General features: G+C 35.3%; 1 protein-coding gene across 14 annotated transcripts in view; it reads right to left on the reverse strand.

Annotated features, from left to right (window-relative positions):
- The window catches only part of OSBPL8 (oxysterol binding protein like 8), a 197,144-nt gene that overhangs the window by 115,762 nt on the left and 61,089 nt on the right, over positions 1-20,293 (reverse strand). For 9 of the 14 annotated variants that reach the window (XM_082351586.1, XM_082351590.1, XM_082351585.1 and 6 more), the window contains one exon: positions 17,761-17,861. In XM_082351586.1, the coding sequence (XP_082207712.1) occupies positions 17,761-17,802 (42 nt within the window). In that variant the 5' untranslated portion in view covers positions 17,803-17,861. Of the gene's footprint in view, positions 1-17,732; positions 17,862-20,293 lie in introns of those variants that run through there. The other 5 variants (XM_082351579.1, XM_082351577.1, XM_082351588.1 and 2 more) reach the window with 3 other exon arrangements.

Raw genomic sequence — 20,293 nt, forward strand, 5'->3', positions numbered from 1 at the left:
TTAAGGCATATATGTGGAATCTAGAAAAATGGTACAGATGAATCGGTTTGCAGGGCAGAAGTTGAGACACAGATGTATAGAACAAACATATGGACACCAAGCGGGGAAAGCCGTGGGGGGGTGGGGATGGTGGTGTGATGAACTGGGCGATTGGGATTGACATGTATACACTGATGTGTATAAAATTGATGACTAATAAGAACCTGCTGTATAAAAAACTAAATAAAATAAAATTTAAAAAGTAAAAAAGAAAAAAAATTATGTTCACAAAGAAAAGGCTTTAAGCTTGTTTTAGAAGCATCTTTATGTCAAAAATCATACTCAGTAGCTTCCCTCAGAAACCAACTTGCATGCCAACTTGCTCAATTCTTTCAATGGTACCATCTTTCTTTCAATCACTCAGACCTAAACCCTTGAGTCACTGAGACTCTGTTTTCCCCCCAACATCTGATTAAGTCATTAAATTCTAATTAATTTTACCTAGACAATATCTATCTCACATCTAGTCCTTTCTTTCAATTCCCATTAATACTAACCAGGCCAGACCCACATCACCACATTTCTCAACTTTTGCATCTTCCTTCTAATAGATGTCCCTGCACTCAGTCTTACCTTACTCATTTACCTACTACACTAAATACTGAAGTTCAAACACACAAGAAAGACATGGTCCCTATTGCTAAGAATATCACCATATACTGAAAACTGTATATACTGTGGTACAGTAACTCATTTGACTTTAAGGTAAGTTATCTCCACCCAATCTACCCAATATTACTCATTATTCAAGCCAGACCTATCATTAGCAAGTCATTTAGCTGTTCTGAAGTTTATTTTCTCCTCTGTGAATACACAATTATTAAACCTTAGAACTTTCCAAAGTTGTTGTGAGGCTTAATAATAGTTTACATGAGTGTACTTTATAAATTTTTGTTAAAGCATTATACAGACATAAGGCAGAATTACTGAGTGGTACAATAAATGACAAAGACTAAGAAAGGACCAAGAAGGGAATGAATAATTTACCAAGTTACTTCCCTAACCTATCGCTTGAGCCATGTTGCTTCTCCACTTAAAAATATTTGATAGCACCCATTCTTTAGGAAAAAAAGCCCCAACCCTGATATTTAAATCGTCTACAATTTGACCCAATTATTCATTCCACAGAAATGTTTTGATCTCCTATGCGATAGCCTTGCAACTCCAAAATTTCACTCATCTAAATTATCTGTCTAGTAAAACTGATTGCTCAGAGCAATCTGCAATATTCTCCCTACATTGTTTTTGCTTCCCTGTTCAATAGCTCAAAAGTTCCCTGCCTTGAAGGCTCAACTTAAATTGCCAATTCTGCTACCAAAGTTCAAGCTGAAGTTTATCTTTCCCCAACACTGACTTTCTAATACCAGTTCTTTAACAATGCATAGTTATCTCATAGTATTTCCTCTACTGCTACCATAAATAGGTAAAAATTAATTTGTTATTTAACTTTTTTCCTAATATTACAATGGTCTAGTTACAGTGTTGTCAAATAGAACTATTGGACAATTCAAGTCTAGCACAACCCTTACCTCTCCCCAACTCAACCCACTGACCACTCCCTAGCATTTGTCATTGTCACCACTCCTTTTCTCAAAACTCTCCCTCCTTCCTTAATTTCCAAGCTATTTTCTCTCCTTTCTCTTCTTTCCTCTTTCTGCCTGGCCACCTTCCCCTTCTTCTCCCTTAAGATAGTTATTTCCCAAGGTTGCAGCCTAGAATCTCTTTTGTCCCCATGCAACATGCTTTCCATGAATGATTCCACTGACTTGATTTTTATGCATTCTATTCACTGACAACTCCCCAAATTAGTTTCCCACCTTAACCTCTCCTGAACTCCAGCCCCTTAGGGCCATCCCAATCACTCTCCTGGTACACTCATTCTTATTATCCAGAAAAAATAGCACATCCTTGGTAAGGGTATTCCTGACTTTCTACGCCAGGCATAACAAAGGGATACTCACTCCATCTGTTTTGTCACTGCATCCTTCTATCAGGCAGAAGTGCAGCGGGCAGCCATAGAGCTCCATGTGCTCCTAAGGACCTGCACTTCCATCTTCCTGAGTCAGGAGGTAGAAAGACCCCTCACTCACCTTTCCCCTAAACCTCAACACTTACAGCCCAACCACCAGTCTGCATAAAAGATTTGTGAGCTTCACACTTGGGTCTTACCTCTGCCTAGAAAGCTACTTTTAGGACTCTGTTTAAAAGTCACTTCATCAGAAGACTTCCATGATATTCCTAGAAAATAGCAACACCTATCTCCAATTCTGGTACTCTTTATCTTCCTTACCCTGCTTTATTTTTCATCACAACAATCATCACACAGCACAGTGTATATTTATGTATATTCTTTGTCCTTCTCCAATGGAATGTTAACTCCCCTAGAGTAGGAACTTTGTCTATTCTGTTCACTGTCGAATCCTTTAAGATTAGAACAGAGCCTGGCACATGGTAGACACTCAACAAACACTGAATGAATGGAAAAAAGGCTCAGTCAGTATTATAACCCTAATACCTAGCAAAGAATTTATTATACATATGTAGTTCGTTGAGTTCCTCTGTTTATTAAAGGAATTAGTTTCAATTCTCCTAAGACAAAAAACAAGTCTTGCTCATCTTTGTATTTTCCAAAATTTAACATTCTACATGCTTAAAATAGATATGCAAAGAAATAATATGGGCTAGAAACACGAAATCTGAGTTCTAAACCTAAGTCGATCAGTATTTCCTAGGTATACTTGAATAAATATTTTGAATTTAGCTTTCTTATTTGCTCATGACGTCTGTTACAGTACTAAAATTCTGTTATACTAACAATTCAACATAGAAAATTACCTCAGTCCTAAGAGCATCCTTAGCTGTAATTTAAAGTATATTTGTATTTTCTTCCACTATTAGTCTTTGGCCATCATATGCCCGAAGTCCATTGCTAGAAATTCTCCCATGCTTTTTCTTAAATAATTCTGTCCTTCATAAGTGACACTGTTACAGATTCACCACCGGTTTTTGGTAATGGAGCATAAATTATATTTCTTCTGGTACTAGCGGTCTCTTGCCAGGTTTAAACCAACCTCCTTCATCAAGATCTTCACATACAAAGGAAGTTCAAAATCAATCAATGTGATGTCAGTTGTTAACTAATGTGAGACTGCTGGTGAAGTCTGTATTTATAAAATAAGAAAAAAGTTAACTGTCCACTAAAAGAATTAAACCGATGACCTTGGCATTTGACCTCATTAACATGTTCCTCTATATCTGACCTAACCCTCCACAGTTACCTGAAAAGGTTATGAAATAACAGCTCAAAAGAAACCATGTTATCACATCACTATCATGCCAGGCTAGGTATGACAGCTGGTTATATGAGGCAGCTCACATACATAAATATTTCAGTGTATGAAGCTTAATCTTATGACCTGTTTACATAATTTCGAGTTTCAGTTTGAAATAAGAGCTTACATTACCTGCAATTCCGTTTTGACCAATTCTTTACACAGATACATGAGCCTACATTCTATAATGAATCATGACCAGGAATTGAATTAAGACATAAGAACTGTACAACAAATACCTTCTTTCCTTCTGAAGTTCTATTCTAACAAATCATTCATTAGTAAATTATGTTGATCAAGCCACAGGCAAGACTGCTAATGATAATATGGAAATGTCACCCTCCGTGACTCATAATATCTACCACATATAAAAATGCAGTCAGCAACTCCTCTCCATGTGTCAGCTACTATGTGGTGCCAAAATGTCAAAAAATTCACCCTGGATAGAAAAGTCAAAATTAGTTACAGGAGAACAAAACTTTGGGTTAAATAAAATACATCATGGATTGCACATTTTTCAAAGTATACATTATTTTAGGTAATGTATGGAAAAACTTTAAAGGGATGTTTAAAAGGCTAGGTGTAGGGCTTCCCTGGTGGCGCAGTGGTTGAGAATCTGCCTGCTAATGCAGGGGACACGGGTTCGAGCCCTGGTCTGGGAAGATCCCACATGCCGCGGAGCAGCTACTAGTGTGAGCCACAACTACTGAGCCTGCGCGTCTGGAGCCTGTGCTCCGCAACAAGAGAGGCCGCGATAGTGAGAGGCCCGCGCACCGCGATGAAGAGTGGCCCCCGCTTGCCGCAACTGGAGAAAGCCCTCGCACAGAAACGAAGACCCAACACAGCCAAATATAAATAAATTAATTAATTAATTAAAAAAAGGCTAGGTGTAATACAGATCAGTTTACAACATAAAAACATTAGCCTTACGTTCAATGACATGAATAACAGAGTATCTGTATTTGAATCCTAACATGGTCCACTGACAAGCTTATGTGACTTAGAAAAACTACTAACCCCTTTAGAGCCTCAGTTTCTTCATCTCTAAAAACAGAGTAATATCTACTTCACAGTACTATGGAGGGAATTAAATGAGAAAGTGTGTGAGACATCAAGCCCCGGTGAGGGCACATAGTAAGACTGCAAAAAATAATGTTTTTTCTCTACACAAATACAGTAACCCAAATAGGGAAAGTGAAGATTTTAGAAATCTAGGGGGAAAAGGAAAATCCAGAAGGGACATATTGTCTGTTTTGCTACTATGACCCGACACGTTTTAACTGTCTTTTACCTAGTTTACAAAACTGTATGCTAACTTGTTCCATGGGCTAACCATCTCTATTTCTATGGTTCTCAACCTTAGTTGGGCATTGAAATCACCTAGGAGACTTTAAAAAGTACTGATGTCTGTGTCTCACCCTCTAAGATTCTAATTCAACTGAACAGCCTGAGCACTGGGATTTTTCAGAACACCCCAGATAACTCTAATGTTCAGTTGGTTGCCCCTCCCTCCAATATCCATAATTCTGTCAAGATAATTTTCCTAAGCCACACTCTGAACAGGTTGTTTCCCTACTCAAAAAAAAAGAAAAAAAAAATTCAATGGTTTGACATTACATTAAAAACAAAAATCCCAAACTGTAAAAGTAGTATTCAAGGTTCTGTATAATCTGATTCTAACATCATAGGTGAGATGCAATACAGGAAAAAGATTAAAGCTTACCCTCTGGAGACAAAATGTATCCCAGATCTGCCACTTACTAGTTGTGTGACCCTGAGCTACTTTCTTAACTCTCTGTGTCCTCATCTATTTACTACTGAGATAGTAAATTATATTATCTCATAGGGTTATGTGAAGATTACATGAGTTTATCTACAAAGTACTTAGAACAGCTCTGGCACATTATAGAAATTTAACAAATGTTAGCTGTTATTCATTTCCTCTAGCTTTATTTTCTACTAATTCCCCTAAAGCAGCAAGCGATATTGCCTCTGAGACCTAAAATATGCTCCAAACATGGTGTAGTCATAAACCTGGCGAGGTACTATGTGTATAGATATGTTCAACGATGGTAGGCTGTTTTTCTAGGCTCAATATATGTTCGGCTAAAATTAAATTTCACGTGTGTGTGTGTGTATACATGTACATACACACATACAAATATAAATTCATATACATATATGTAAATTCATTCCCTCTCTCAAGCTCTTTCTTGCTCCATTGCTGTTGTTTTCACCATATTAAACTTAAGGTGACTTCTGAAGTAGTCACAAGTTAATGAAAACCTACTAAGGTGAGGTCTGGATAAATATCCCTTCATTGCTCTATTCTCACTAGACAGTTGGACAGGTAGAGATTTTCTTGAACTTTTAATCAAATTTTATCTTTATGTATCTCCGACATGCTGAAATTCTAATCCTTCATATGTCTTTCTGAGGTTTTGTGGGACTCTCATTTTATTTTTTTAAAAAGCAGGAAGAAATTTAAGATTCTTAATGCACATAATTTTAATTAAGAGTTAAAGGTAGAGCTGTGGATGTCTTGGCTTTTACTGTCTCCTGCTTATAAGAAGCACCTGCATGTCTTAAAACTTAGTAGAAACAGCAAATGATAATGCTTATGAAAAATCTTCAAACCATACTTTTAAAATCTGAATGACTGCAATGTTATGGATATTGAAAGAAATAATAAATCTTTAAAGCCATGTTTCCACCTTAAGTCTAATTTAGCAAAACAAATAACTTTCTATTGGGTAAATGACATAATCTATTTACTTGGGAGTTAGCTACCTTAACAGATTTCTGATTTTTAAACTGTGGGCATGTCACAGCTGACAAAGATCTTAATATAAATGAACTGTCCAACACGGCTGCTGTTCTTTTGATGTTTTTGGTCCCCTTTCAGCCACCACCTCAGCCAACCTTCACACAGGGAACACAAAGCCAAAAAGAAAGTAACCAACTTTTTTTGCAAATGGGAACTGAGTTACTTACCAGTGAAGTAACTAACACCCTCCCTGAACCCATCACTAGAGATGGATGGATGGGGAGCAAGCTTCAAGCAGACAAGAGAGTACAGTACCACAGATGGAGGAAAGGCCAGGGGGCCAGAGTAGGAGGAAGACCTGGGAGCCATCTTTCTGGGCCTTTTTCTCTCTATAATACTGGACAGATCACTGCCCACTCTGTCCTTACTACCACGGCAGAACACGATTTAATACCAACCAGAGGCATTAAACAAAGTTTTAAACACTTTTGTTTTTAAATGGTTTTTAAATCAGTTGCAGTATGCACACAACAAGTGCAGGCAAAGACGCTGACCACTACCTTCCACTGTTCTTTCCCCCAAACAAGCTAACTGATTACAACTAGGGAGGCAGCTTGTTGAAAAGAATTATGCCCAAAGCAGAAATATGGAAAAATTCCCTAAGAAACAGAACATATGAGTGGAAGGAGCAAATGAGGAATAATGAAACAATGATTTTAACAAGAGATTCTTCACCCTAAGACATGTATTCCCTAGACAGACCAAAAAGTCCCTGGGTTCTTACCTTTCTATCTAGGACAGTATCAGATAAGGCAATTAATATTCCTAGGAGAATATTATTTCCAAGAAAGCACAAGCTCACAAACAAAAATAATTAATATCCTAAGAAGCCCAAGTGCTGAGAAGGAAAACTGAACAATCTCAGTAGAAGGAAAGAAAATTAGTAAACAAAAGCCATCAAAAACTTAAAATAACCACAATAAATACGTTCAAAATGATACTGGAGGATATTGTAAAAAAATGAAGCATGACCAAGCAATCACAAAAAAACAGCTAGTAATACTGGGTATAAAAATATTACGGTGAAATAAAGTATACAGCAGATTTGAACAGCAAAACAAATATGATACAACAATAAATTAGTGAGTCAGAAGAGTGGTACAGGAATTCAACAAAAAGGCACAAAGAAAGGAAAAGATGGAAAATATAGAAGTTAAGAGAGCTGAAAGAAGCAAAAGTGCTATATTCACAAAATAGGAGACCCAAACAGAGAATTTTTTAAATAAAAAATATTAAATCTTAAATAATTTTGAAACCTCCACAAAATGGATAAATTTCTGGAAAAATATGAAAGGCTTTAAAGACTCCTCCACCTCTCACCCCTAGACATACCTACACAAAACCACAGGCTCAGTTGTATAAAGATTGAAAAGAAAAAAATAACTATTATTTGCAGATGATATAAATCAGATAAAATAATAAATCTAATAAAACAAAATGCATAAGCATTCAACCAATATTTGTTAAATATAAAAATGAAAAAAGAAACAAAAACAAACAAAAAAACTCCTTGATATAGATCATGTCTGAATGCTAGGTACAATTATGAAATAGGCAAATTTTATCTCGATCATCACTCTCTCATTCCTAAAGGCTCTATCATAATTCTTCTTTCCAACCTCAACTCCCCCTGCACCTCCAACACACCCAATCAACTACTGGGTCCCTCTTTTCACATCATGTAAGCTGCCAATTATTTGTCCCTAAAGTGTTAGCTACTGAATGTTTAAATGAGCAATTCTCAAACTTTTGGGTCTCCAGATCCCTTTCCACTCCTAGAAATTACCAAAGACTCCAAAGAGTTGTTGTTTATGTGGATTATATTTATTGATATTTGCTGAATTAGAAATTAAAAGTGAGACATTCACTATCTTTGCCAGGTGATCACAGTCAACATCAAAAGTGATAAGTCATGTTGATAGTGTATACTTTTCCATAATGATGTGATGAAATGGCATTTTACCTTTGTGGTCTCCTCCCCAAAACCCAGTCTAATCATGAGAAAAACATCAGACAAATTCCAATTGAGGGACACTGCAAAATATCTGACCAGAACTCCTCAACACTGTCAGGGTCATCAAAAACAAGTAAAGTCTTAAGAAATTATAACTGCCATAAAACTCTTAGATGAAAAACATAGGCAGAACACTCTTTGACATAAATCGCAGCAAGCTCTTTTTTGACCCACCTACTAGAGTAATGAAAACAAACATAAACAAATGGGACGTAATGAACCACAGAAGCTTTTGCACAGCAAAGGAAACCATGACGCAAAGACAACCCTCAGAGTGGGAGATAACATTTGCAACAAAGCAACTGACAAAGGATTAATCTCCAAAATATACAAGCAGCTCATGCAGCTCAATATCAAAAAACAAACAACCCAATCCAAAAATGGACAGAAGACCTAAATAGACATTTCTCCAAAGAAGACATACAGATGGCCAACAAATACATAAAAAGATGCTCACTAATTATTAGAGAAATGCAAATCAAAACTACAATGAGGTATCACCTCACACCAGTCAGAATGGCCATCATCAAAAAATCTACAAACAATAAATGCTGGAGAGGGTGTGGAGAAAAGGGAACCCTCATGCACTGTTGGTGGGAATGTAAATTGATACAGCCACTATGAAAACAGTATGGAGGTTCCTTAAAAAACTAAAAATAGAACTACCATATGACCCAGCAATCCCTCTACTGGGCATATACCCAAAGAAAACCATAATTCAAAAAGACACACGCACCCCAATGTTCACAGCAGCACTATTTACAATAGCCAGGACATGGAAGCAACCTAAATGTCCATCAACAGAGGAATGGATAAAGAACATGTGATACATATATACAATGGAATATTACTCAGCCATAAAAAGGAACGAAATTGGGTCATTTGTAGAGATGCAGATGGACCTAGTGAGTGTCACACAGAGTGAAGTAAGTCAGAAAGAGAAAAAAATATATCGTATATTAGTGCATATATGTGGAATCTAGAAAAATGGTATAGATGATCTTATTTGCAAAGCAAAAATAGAGACACAGACGTGGAGAACAAATATATGGATACCAAGGGGGAAGGGGGTGGTGGGAGGAATTGGGAGATTGGGATTGACACATATACACTATTGATACTATGTATAAAATAGACAACTAATGAGAACATATTGTATAGCACAGGGAACTCTACTTAATGCACTGTCGTGACCTAAATGGGAAGAAAATCCAAAAAAAGAGGAGATGTATGTATATGTATAGCTGATTCACTTTGCTGTACAGTAGAAACTAACATAACATTGTACAGCAACTATACTCCAATAAAAATTAATTAAAAAAAATAAAATAACGTTAATAGTAGGTTTTTTTGTAGATTATCATGTGAGGAAGTTCACCTCTATTCCTATTTTTCCAAGAATTTCTGTTGTGAATAAATGTTGAATTTTATCATTTAAAAAAAAAAAAGAAAGAAAGAAATTGTAACTGCCAAGAGGGCCTTAAGGAGATGTGATGACTAAATGTAAAGTGCTACCCTGATGGGATTCTGGAATAGAAAAAGGACATTAGGTAAAAACTAAGGAAATCTGAGACAAAGTATGGACTTCAGTTAATAATGTATCAATATGGATTCATTAATTGTATCAAATGTACCATACTATTACGTTAATAATAGGGGAAAGTGGGTACAAGCTACACAGAACTCTGTACTATGTTCAGAATTTTTCTGTAAACCTAAAAATTGTTCACAATATTTCTGTAAAACTCTTCTAAAAAAAGAAGTTTATTTAAATTAAAAAAAAAAACACTGCTTAGGAAAAAATTAAACTAAGAAAATTTGAAAACACAAGAATACACAGCATACACTCCATTAGCCAGCAGAGCAATGGCATAATCACACCTCATACAGTCTTGGGAAAAGTGCACTGTATGTTCACGAGAGAATGAGAAACAAAGCAAATAACATCAAGTACCACAGCATTACTACAAAAATAATTTCGACCTCACAGATTCTCTGAAAAGATCTTGAGTTCCATAGTCCTAGGAACACACTCCGAAAATCTCCAAGCATAATGGAAATACAAAAGATTTCTGGCTTGGAATTCTACTGATATACTGTGTAGACCACTGGCTATTTCTTTTACTTTTTCAAAGCTAACCCTTTCTCTAATTTAGCTCCCCAAACTTATTAAAGAGTCCCATTATATACCTGCAAAATGTTTACATTATATTATTCAAGCCTCTAATAGAATCAAGAACAACTTTTAACAAGTACAAAAAAAAAAAAAGAAAGTACAATAAGAATCTAAGTGCTCAAACAATAGGAAATACTGAGTGATATTTTCCCACTTGGGAAGTTCAAACATTACAAATATTTAAGTACTGCTGTTAATTTATACTCCTATTGAATTAACAGATCTAAGCAACAATCATCAATGGCCACTATTACCACAAGAAGAGAGAAAATCAGACATTATGTGCCTCCTGATGGTAATACAGAACACCATCAATGAAGTATTCTTGTCATAAAAAATTGAACCTGAATCTGAGCAAGCCTCAGATTAGAACTGTCTACTGACCAATTTGCAAGAAATATAAGTAACTGAAGAACACATTAAACAATCACCATGGGGGCAAATCCAGATTGTGGGAAACGCTACAGGACAAATTAACCTTATTTCCTCAATAAATTGAAAAGGAAAATTAAAAATTGAAAAGGAAAAATCAAAAGAAGATACAGGAGAGACTTAAAAGATTAAAAAAGACTTAAGTGACTTACAAACCAAGTCCAACACAAAGACAATAAAAAGAAATTTACAAGACAATTAGGGACGTTTAAGCAATGACTAGTTATTTGACTATATTAACGAATTACTCATTTTTAGAGTAATAATGATATTTATGGTTAAAGTTTTAAAGAAAAGTCTTTATATTTTAGAGATATATACTGAAATACTTATGAATAAAATGATGTATATGGGATTTTCTAAAAAAAATATGGGGTCGGGGCTTCCCTGGTGGCGCAGTGGTTGAGAATCCGCCTGCCGGTGCAGGGGGCACGGGTTCGAGCCCTGGTCTGGGATGATCCCACATGCCGCGGAGCAACTGGGCCTGTGCATCACAGCTGCTGAGCCTGCGCTCTAGAGCCCACATGCCACAACTACTGAAGCCCGCACACCTGGAGCCCCTGCTCGGCAACAAGAGAAGCCACTGCAATGACAAGCCTGCACACCGCAACGAAGACTGGCCCCCGCTCGCTGCAACTAGAGAAAGCCCGCGTGCAGCAATGAAGACCCAATGCAGCCAAAAATAAATAAATAAAATGAATAAATTTATTAAAAAAAAAAAAATATGGGGTGGGAAGGCAGGAGTATACATGAAACAAGACTGACCTGAGTTGATAATGCTGAAGATGGGTGATGGGTACATGAGAATTCATTATACTAGTTCATCTTATTTATAAAAACATATTTGAAATTTTATATAATAAAGACTTCAATAAAGATATCTATTAACATTCTTGAATGTGTAATTAATGTAAACTGTTACAGTTAGCAAGCAGCTATTAGGAAGATGAAGTTATTTTAATATAAAAGACAATAAGTATGTAGGTAATAAATTGGTAACTAAAATTTCTAATTATTTTATTATTTTACATAAGAAGATCTCTGCAACCTAAGAATTTACATAATTTAGGACCTTAATCTAACTGGCAACTCCCCAGGTGAGTTGCCCCAGAAGACTACCCAATTTTGGATTATTTGGCAACAGGACCCACTTCTCTAGACTGGGATGCACCAGAGGTTAGTACAATGACTGTGGCAGGTGGAATAATGGCCTCCCAAAGATGTCCACATCCCAATCCCTGCAACCTGTGAATGTTACCTTACTTGATACAAGGGACTCTGCAGAAGTGATTAAGTTAAAAATCTTGAGACAGGGCAGTTATTCTGGATTATCTGAGTGGGCCCAAAGTAATCACAAGGGTCCTTATAAGAAGGAAACAAGAAGGTGAGTGAGCAGTAGATGTGACAACAAAAGCCAGAGGTTGAAGTAATAGGAGGAAGTAGCCATGAGCCAATGAAAGATTGCAACCTCTAGACACTGATAAAAAGGAATGAATTCTCCCATAAGAGCCTCCAGAATGAACACAACACCTTGCTTTTAGACTTCTGATATCCAGAACTGTAAGATAATAAATTTCTGTTGTTTTAAGCCACTAAATTTGTGGTAACTTGTAGCAACAAGGAAACTAGCATAATGACCAATGGTAAAATTTAATAGAAAAGTCTACCTTAGTTCAAGTATAATGACTTGAGCTGCCTTTTGAGAAACTGAGTTACCTATAAACTACATGTGTTCATGCTGAGGCTGGATGACCTGCTGTCAGGGGATACTGTAGGTAGAATTCTTACATTAGTCAGATTGCTAGACTAAATGATCTCTAAGTTTCCCACAAAGACTAGGGGAAAAAGTAGCCACAGGACTCAGAGGTTTGCAAAAGGCTCTGCTGGTAGCATAATCTTTGTTAAAGAGGAAAAGGCCTCTACTAGGCAATCCTGAAGTATACAGCATTAGCCAAACACTTAGCAGGCAGGTCTCAAAGGATATTCAAATATTAGATGAGCATATGTACCAAATTTGTTGACCCATTTATAATAGATGAGATAAGAAACTTCACAGCCCTTCTCCATCCATTCCCACTTTAGGGTGGGGAAGGGGTATCTAATAAGAACAACCAAGTGCCATTGTGCAAGAATACTTTAAGAGGATTAGTAATTGGCATATAGATAATTTATCATTGAACTTGAATGCATAAATGTCTTAAAGGTCAGTTATTGAGAAACCGTACACCAAAAATACTGTCCTTATAAATATGCTATCACTAAAAACATACAATATACTAAGTCAATAATGATAATGATGAAACTAAACTAATAGTACAGTTAACCCTTGAACAATGAGGGTCTGAACTGCACAGGTTCACTTATAGGTGGATTTTTTTCAATAGTAAATACTACAGTGCTATATACAGATCAGTGGTTGGTTGAATTGCGCATACCGAGGAACCACAGCTCTGCATCGAGGGTCAGAGACTCTACCCCACCCCACTCCCACTAATCATTCAATGGTCAACTATATTTAAACAAGAGAATAAAAAGAGCAACATTTAAAATCTGTGACCCGCTGAAAAAATAATACTTGATGTTACCAAAAATTAGGCAATTCCATTAATTTACATGCCTATATACACAAGCTGTATGATGTTGTCAAATGCTATATATAGTAGCCATACTTCTTAGAATATGATTTAAATAATAAATAATATTTATTATAAATAATAAATATGATTTAAAGCTCTCAGTAAACTCTAATAACATATCAATTTTACTTGACGAGCACTAAATCACAGTAATCATGAAAAATTCACCTAGTAAGTATGTAAAAATCAAAGTTTCAGGAAGTCGGGTCATCTCTAGGCCCATCAAGAAGATACTCATTTACTACATTCTGAGAATTACTGAACTAAATCACCTTTGCAGTTCCTTCCATTTCACAAGGCATCTGATTCAAAGTACCCAATTTAAATTAGAATCTTAAGCAAGAGTTCCTCAATTAAGAGTTCCTTATAATACTAAAAAGTTTTATACATATTTTTAAAATTTTTATTCTCTTCTAAAAAGTCAGTTATATAATCAATTTTTAATACAACAGAAGATTTTGACCTCTAATAGACTTCATAAAGTAGTTTCCTCTGGTAACAGAAATAATTTATAAGATATTCAAAAGATATGACTTTCCTTAAGGTAAGGAACATATTCAATTTTTTTTTTTAATCTAAAGGTATATTTCACTTATTTAGTTTACCTCAATCTATCAATAAAAATTTGACCCCTACACTTAAAGGATTTCTTAAGTAGTTAATTTCCAAAGTGATATGAGTTCTGGACTTTTACAAAGTTCTTTAAGACATATATTAAATGTACACTTGTGTTCTGAAGTATATTAGTACAGTATAAAAATTCAATTCATATTTTTCAGTATTTACTACCTAAGACAAACAACACTACCACAAAAACAGAACTAAACACAACTGGAATAATAAATGAGCAAATGAATTTTTTAAAAAATAGAAAGCATAATCTCATATAAAAGAAGAAAACTGAATAAATGGACACGAAAGTCAAATTGAGTCCAAGCTTCCACTACCTCACACCAAGACTACCATAGTAGTCTCTTAATGAATATCTTTCTCTCTCACTCCTCTAAATCACCTTATATCCTGCTTCCAGATTCATCTTGTCCACTTTTATAAAAATATTCAATGACATACCACTGTCTACAGAATCAAGTTCAAAATCCCTGGTCTGGCACTCAAAGCCTTCCCTAAGTTCGGTCTCTATCTGCCATGTTGATCATTATTCTTGTAAACAACATTCCCTTCCAATCTACCTTCATCAATTTTTCTACTCATTTTCCCCTGAATAAACCCTGAACAATTAATTCCCTGTTTAACCTTGCCTCTTGCCATCCTCCCTTCCTACAATGCTCTCCTTGCTCACTCTCAATCCTATGATCCCTATTACCTATGCTATTCAGAGTTTGTGTTCTCTTAAGAAAGCTTCTCTAACTACCCCAGTGTATAGCAACCGCCCAATTGTCACAACTTGTATAACTATGCCTTGTTCATGTTCCTCATTTAACACTTAGTAAGTGCTATTATTGCCTTATCTATCCATCCCTCTATTTAGTCTTCTCAAAAATAAACATAATTCAGACAAACCACATTGTATATGTCTTAGCATCCCCTTCACTGGGCACAGCACTTTGCACAAAGACTGCATTCAAAAAAAGCTTACTAATAATATTCTGAAAACTAGTGCATGCAATCAGATTTTTTACAATACTGCTACCTCATACTGACATACTGCTTTATATTTTCAAAGAACTTTCTGGTTTCACTAGATCATATTGTCCCTCTCAAGCAGGAAGGATGAGTATTCTTGCTTATATATTTTTTATTGAAGTAGAATATTTGCCTCAATATTTTAGGTAGCAAAAATGAGATTCAGAGAAAGTGTAAAGCAAAAATTACCCAACAGTGTTGGGCTTTTTTTAATGTGTTTTATTGCTTCTCCTGCCTCTTAACTTTATCTTTTTGGAGAGAAGGCTGAATATTAATAATTATATTAACAATAACAATAGTGGCTTTTATTTATTGGATATTTACAATGTGCACAGATGTGCAAGAGGCATTTTATAGATATATTATCTAAAATAAAACTCAACAACTCTGGGAGGTAGATATTACTATTATCTTTATTTAATAGATGAGGAAAACTGGAAACCCTGAGAATTTAATTAATTATGCAGGTCATACGACTAAGTGACGGAGCTCAGATTTGAACACACAGCCAAATGTCTATGGAGCCCATGTTCTTATCCACCTCTCCTAGATCTAAACAGTAACTAGCTTAGGCCATGCCGTTCAAAGGTGATATTTTATAAATAGATAACTCAAAGGTGGACCTCAAGATTAGTTTCAAATACAGACTATTTCAGTAGTTCAATTTTTGGTATTATTGTCTCTAAAATGAGCTACAATATTTCACAGAAGAAGCTTAATGAACAACAAGAAGAAAACTGCTCTTGCTGCTTTTTTTTTTTTAACATCTTTATTGGAGTATAATTGCTTTACAATGGTGTGTTAGTTTCTGCTTTATAACAAAGTGAGTCAGCTATACGTATACATATATCCCCATATCCCCTCCCTCTTGCATCTCCCTCCCATCCTCCCTATCCCACCCCTCTAGGTGGTCACAAAGCACCGAGCTGATCTCCCTGTGCTATGGTCTCGCTGCTTTTTAAATAACTTGCTCTAATCTCTCAATATCAACAGAATTTAGAATAAAAAATGATTAAAACTTTATCCATATAGATATTCTGATACAGAATTTAACACTATCTACTTAGATATTTACTCTAAAAGATACCAATAAATTTTAAGCAATTCTATTCAGAAAGACAGATACATAGTCAACATGTTAGTAGCAAAGGAAAGTATTCAGAGACAGAGAGACCAACCTCAGTTCCATCACTTACACTGTGAGCTTTTAGAGAAGATAATTAACCTCCGTGAGCCTATTTCCCTATCTTTAAAAGTGAGGATAAACAAACATCTACCTTTAATGGCTGTTGTGAGGACAGTCTGAAAAAGTATACACTTAGAAAACAGCAGTTGTTATTACTGGTATTTTTACTACCACCAAAAGATTTTAAATATTTTAGCTAAAAAAAACTTAAGAAAGTCCAATAGCATTAAATAAGAAAATATTTACGGTAAAGTAAATATCATGTTCCAACACAAGGCTTAATCTGAACTTTTTTTTCTGAAGATATAGTGAAAACAAAATAACCTACCATCGGTTTTCCATTTAAAATCGCTGTTACGATAACCTTCTTCATAAACCAATTTACGTCCATGTCCATTTTATTCTCTATTAACAAGTTATCATTTTAAAGTTTAACTTTTCTTTGACCATTAAAGAAACAAGTTTGAACCAGAAATTCAAAAAAGGTTGGGACCAAGTTAACACAAGTAAACAAAACTGCATTTTGCTATCAATCATTAGACTGATTCTACATTTGAGCCTGAACAAAGGACATTCACTAAATTAAAATTCACAAACACCTCAATTTAGTAGTGACTCTCAACTTCATAGCAGTATGAAAGACAGAAAAGTTGTCCTCTGCATTATTCCAATAATGTAAATTTGTCAAATAATCTACCACCTAACAAATCATAGAGCTATCACCTGGCTACATTTTACTCACTGGCACCTTTACTTTAGGTAATACAAACATCCCTAATAGTCTATAAATCAATATTTAATGGAATCTTTAAAAAAGGAGAATTGAAAATGAAATGATCCTAGAGCAAAATGTTTTTGTACAGTGACAAATCATCATTTAATCCACACCCTACTGGTGAATTTTTATTTATTTTTTTAACTTATTGGATAAGGTACACTTAACCAGTACCCCCCCCCCCACCTATTTGTTTTAATTTCAGAATACAATTCAATCACAACACAAGGCAGCAATATTTATTAAATTGTTATACTTTTATATAAAGAATATATGTGGCAACTGCTCTTAATTCTGAATTATTTTAACTGTTTCATTCTATCTACAGCTGCACATGATGTGAGATTTACAGGCATTTAATTTCCTTAACTGTTAACAACCTCTTGATTTCAGTAAGGCAAAAAGTTTCTTGAGGAAAACAAACACAAACTTACATCAGTATGTCTTACACCATATGGCTGGGAAAGCAAGGGAAAAGAGGTAGGAGATAAGGCAGATATAGCAGAAAACTGGGTTATGCCCTAACAAGCTTTAAACTATCTGTAATTTTCATATCAACAGAGGAATTAAAGTATTATTTTAAAATACTTTTTTAAAAGTTTGTTTTAAATACATTTTTAAAATAAAATGATGGCTTACATCAAACACTTTCCAGCTGTAGATGGTAGTACCTTATTATGCTGTATTTGAACCACTCACCAAAGTTCGGTCAGGTTCTCCATCTGCCAAACCAGCCTCCATAGTGAAAGAAGAGAGGTTTACACTTCTCTTTCCATTAATATTTAGTCATTCTGTAAATCCTAGAAGAAGAAAATCATATGTATTAGTTCTGGTATAAAACTGTGATAAGTGGGAAATAAAGCATTAAGTATATAAGGAGAGAGAAATCATTTTAGGCTAAGGTTATTGGGAAATCCAATAATGGGAAAAAAAACCAAACAGATTTTGCCATGCACCTTGAAGAATGACTGAATCTACTTATAACTAAGGAAATAAAATTATATATTTTTTCATTATTACATTGGCAAAAACTAAAAAGTGTGCTACCATCCAGTGTTGGTGAGAACATAGGAAAATAGATGTTCTCATGTACTTTTGTGATAAGAATATAAATCAGAACAATTGGGGAGAGGACAATTTAAAATATATATGCTTTAATCCAGCAATTGCAAGGCTAGGAATTATTCCACAAATATATTATACAAATGCATAAAGACATAAATAAACACATCCAACAAAGTAATAGGTGAGAAAAACTGGAACCAGCCTTAATGTCAATCATTAGGAGCTTGCTTAAATTATACTACATACATACAATTGAATAGCACGCTGCAATTTTTAAAAATGAGTTAATATCTGTATATACTAAACTAGAAAGAAGACCACAACACATTAGGTGGAAAAAACAAAATGATAGAACATAATATATAAAATACTCTTTTTGTTTCTGAATTTTTCATTTTTACAATGAACATGTATTACTTTTATACTTCTTTTTATTTTGAAAAGTCTTAGAAGTAGGTGTTCATCACTTTTCTTTTGAGCTTTTTAACTAACAAAGCCTCCAAGATGAACTCCTACAGTAATTATATATATTCAGAAGTCTCTAATAATCTCTCTAATAATTCTTCCTTACAACAGCTAACAAAATTAAAACCAAGAAATAGGTAGACTTCTAGTCATTTCCTGGAGTTCCAAATCATTTTCTTGTTTTTGCAAGTGTAAAAGGCTGCACTGAAATATAAATACAGGATGACCCATCCTGTGGATACGAGTCAGCCTCTTTCCCCAGCCAATCCTGCCACTGTCCATGGGCTCATGAACAAAGTAGCCACCATGGTAGGGATGCAGGTTATGCATGGGTTCAGCAACATGGACCTCCACTCACCAAGACCAACCTGGCTACTGCCACTGCTGAGTGCCAAATCTGCCAGCAGCAGAGACCAACACTGAGTCCCCAGTAGGACACTATTCCCTGAGGTGATCAGCCAGCTACCTGGTGACAGGTTGATCACACTGGACTGCTTCTATCATGGAAGAGGTAGTACTTGATTCTTACTGAAATAGATACTTAGTCTGTATACAGATTTGCCTTCCCTGCACAAAATGCTTCTGCCAAAACTACTATCCGTGGACTTACAGAATGCCTTCTCTATCCCTACTATTGTTCTACAAAGCACTGCTGCTGATCAAGGAACTTATTTCACAGCAAAAAAAAAAAAAAAAAAGTGTGGCAATGGGCTAGTGAATTCGCTAGTCTTACCATAATCCCTATCATCCTGAAACAGCTGGCTTGATAGAACCGTGGAATGGCCTTTTGAGGACTCAGTGAGAGCACCAGCCAGGTGGCAATACCTTGAGCGAGGATCTCCAAAAGGCTGTATATGCTCTGAATGTCCGATATATGGTGCTATTTCTTGCATAGCCAAGATTCACAGGTTAGGACTCAGAGGAAGGAAATGGAAGTGGTACCACTGACTATTTATTGAACCCAAGCAAATATTTTTGTTTATTTATTTTTATTGAAGTATAGTTGATTTACAATGTTGTGTTAGTTTCTGGTGTACAGCAAAGTGATTCAGTTATACATATATATATATACATATTCTTTTCCCTTATGGTTTATTACAGGATATTGAATATAGTTCCCTGTGCTATACAGTAGGACCTTGTTGTTTATCTATGTTATATATAGTAGTTTGTATCTGCTAACTCCAAACTCCTAATTTATCCCTCCCCCACCCCCTTTTCCCTTTGGTAACCGTAAATTTGTTTTCTATATCTGCGAGTCTGTTTCTGTTTCATAAATAAGTTCATTTGTGTCATATTTTAGATTCCACATATAGGTGGTATCATAAAGTATTTGTGTTTCTTTTTCTGACTTACTTCACTTAATATGATAATTTCTAGGTCCATCCATGTTGCTGCAAATGGCATTATTTCATTTTTTTTACGGCTAAGTAGTGTTCCATTGTGTATATATACCACATCTTCTTTACCCATTCATCCGTCAATGGACATTTAGACTGCTTCCATGTCTTGGCTGTTGTAAATTGTAATTAGAGTTTTCTCTGGATATGTGCCCAGGAATGGGATTGCTGGATCATACAGCAACTCTATTTTTAGTTTTTTAAGGAACCTCCATACTGTTTTCCATAGTGGCTGCACCAATTTACATTCCCATCAACTGTGCAGGAGGGTTCCCTTTTCTCCACACACACTCCAGCATTTG

This window comes from Balaenoptera borealis (assembly GCF_965194805.1).
Source record: "Balaenoptera borealis genome assembly, chromosome: 13".
Lineage (NCBI taxonomy): Eukaryota > Metazoa > Chordata > Mammalia > Artiodactyla > Balaenopteridae > Balaenoptera > Balaenoptera borealis.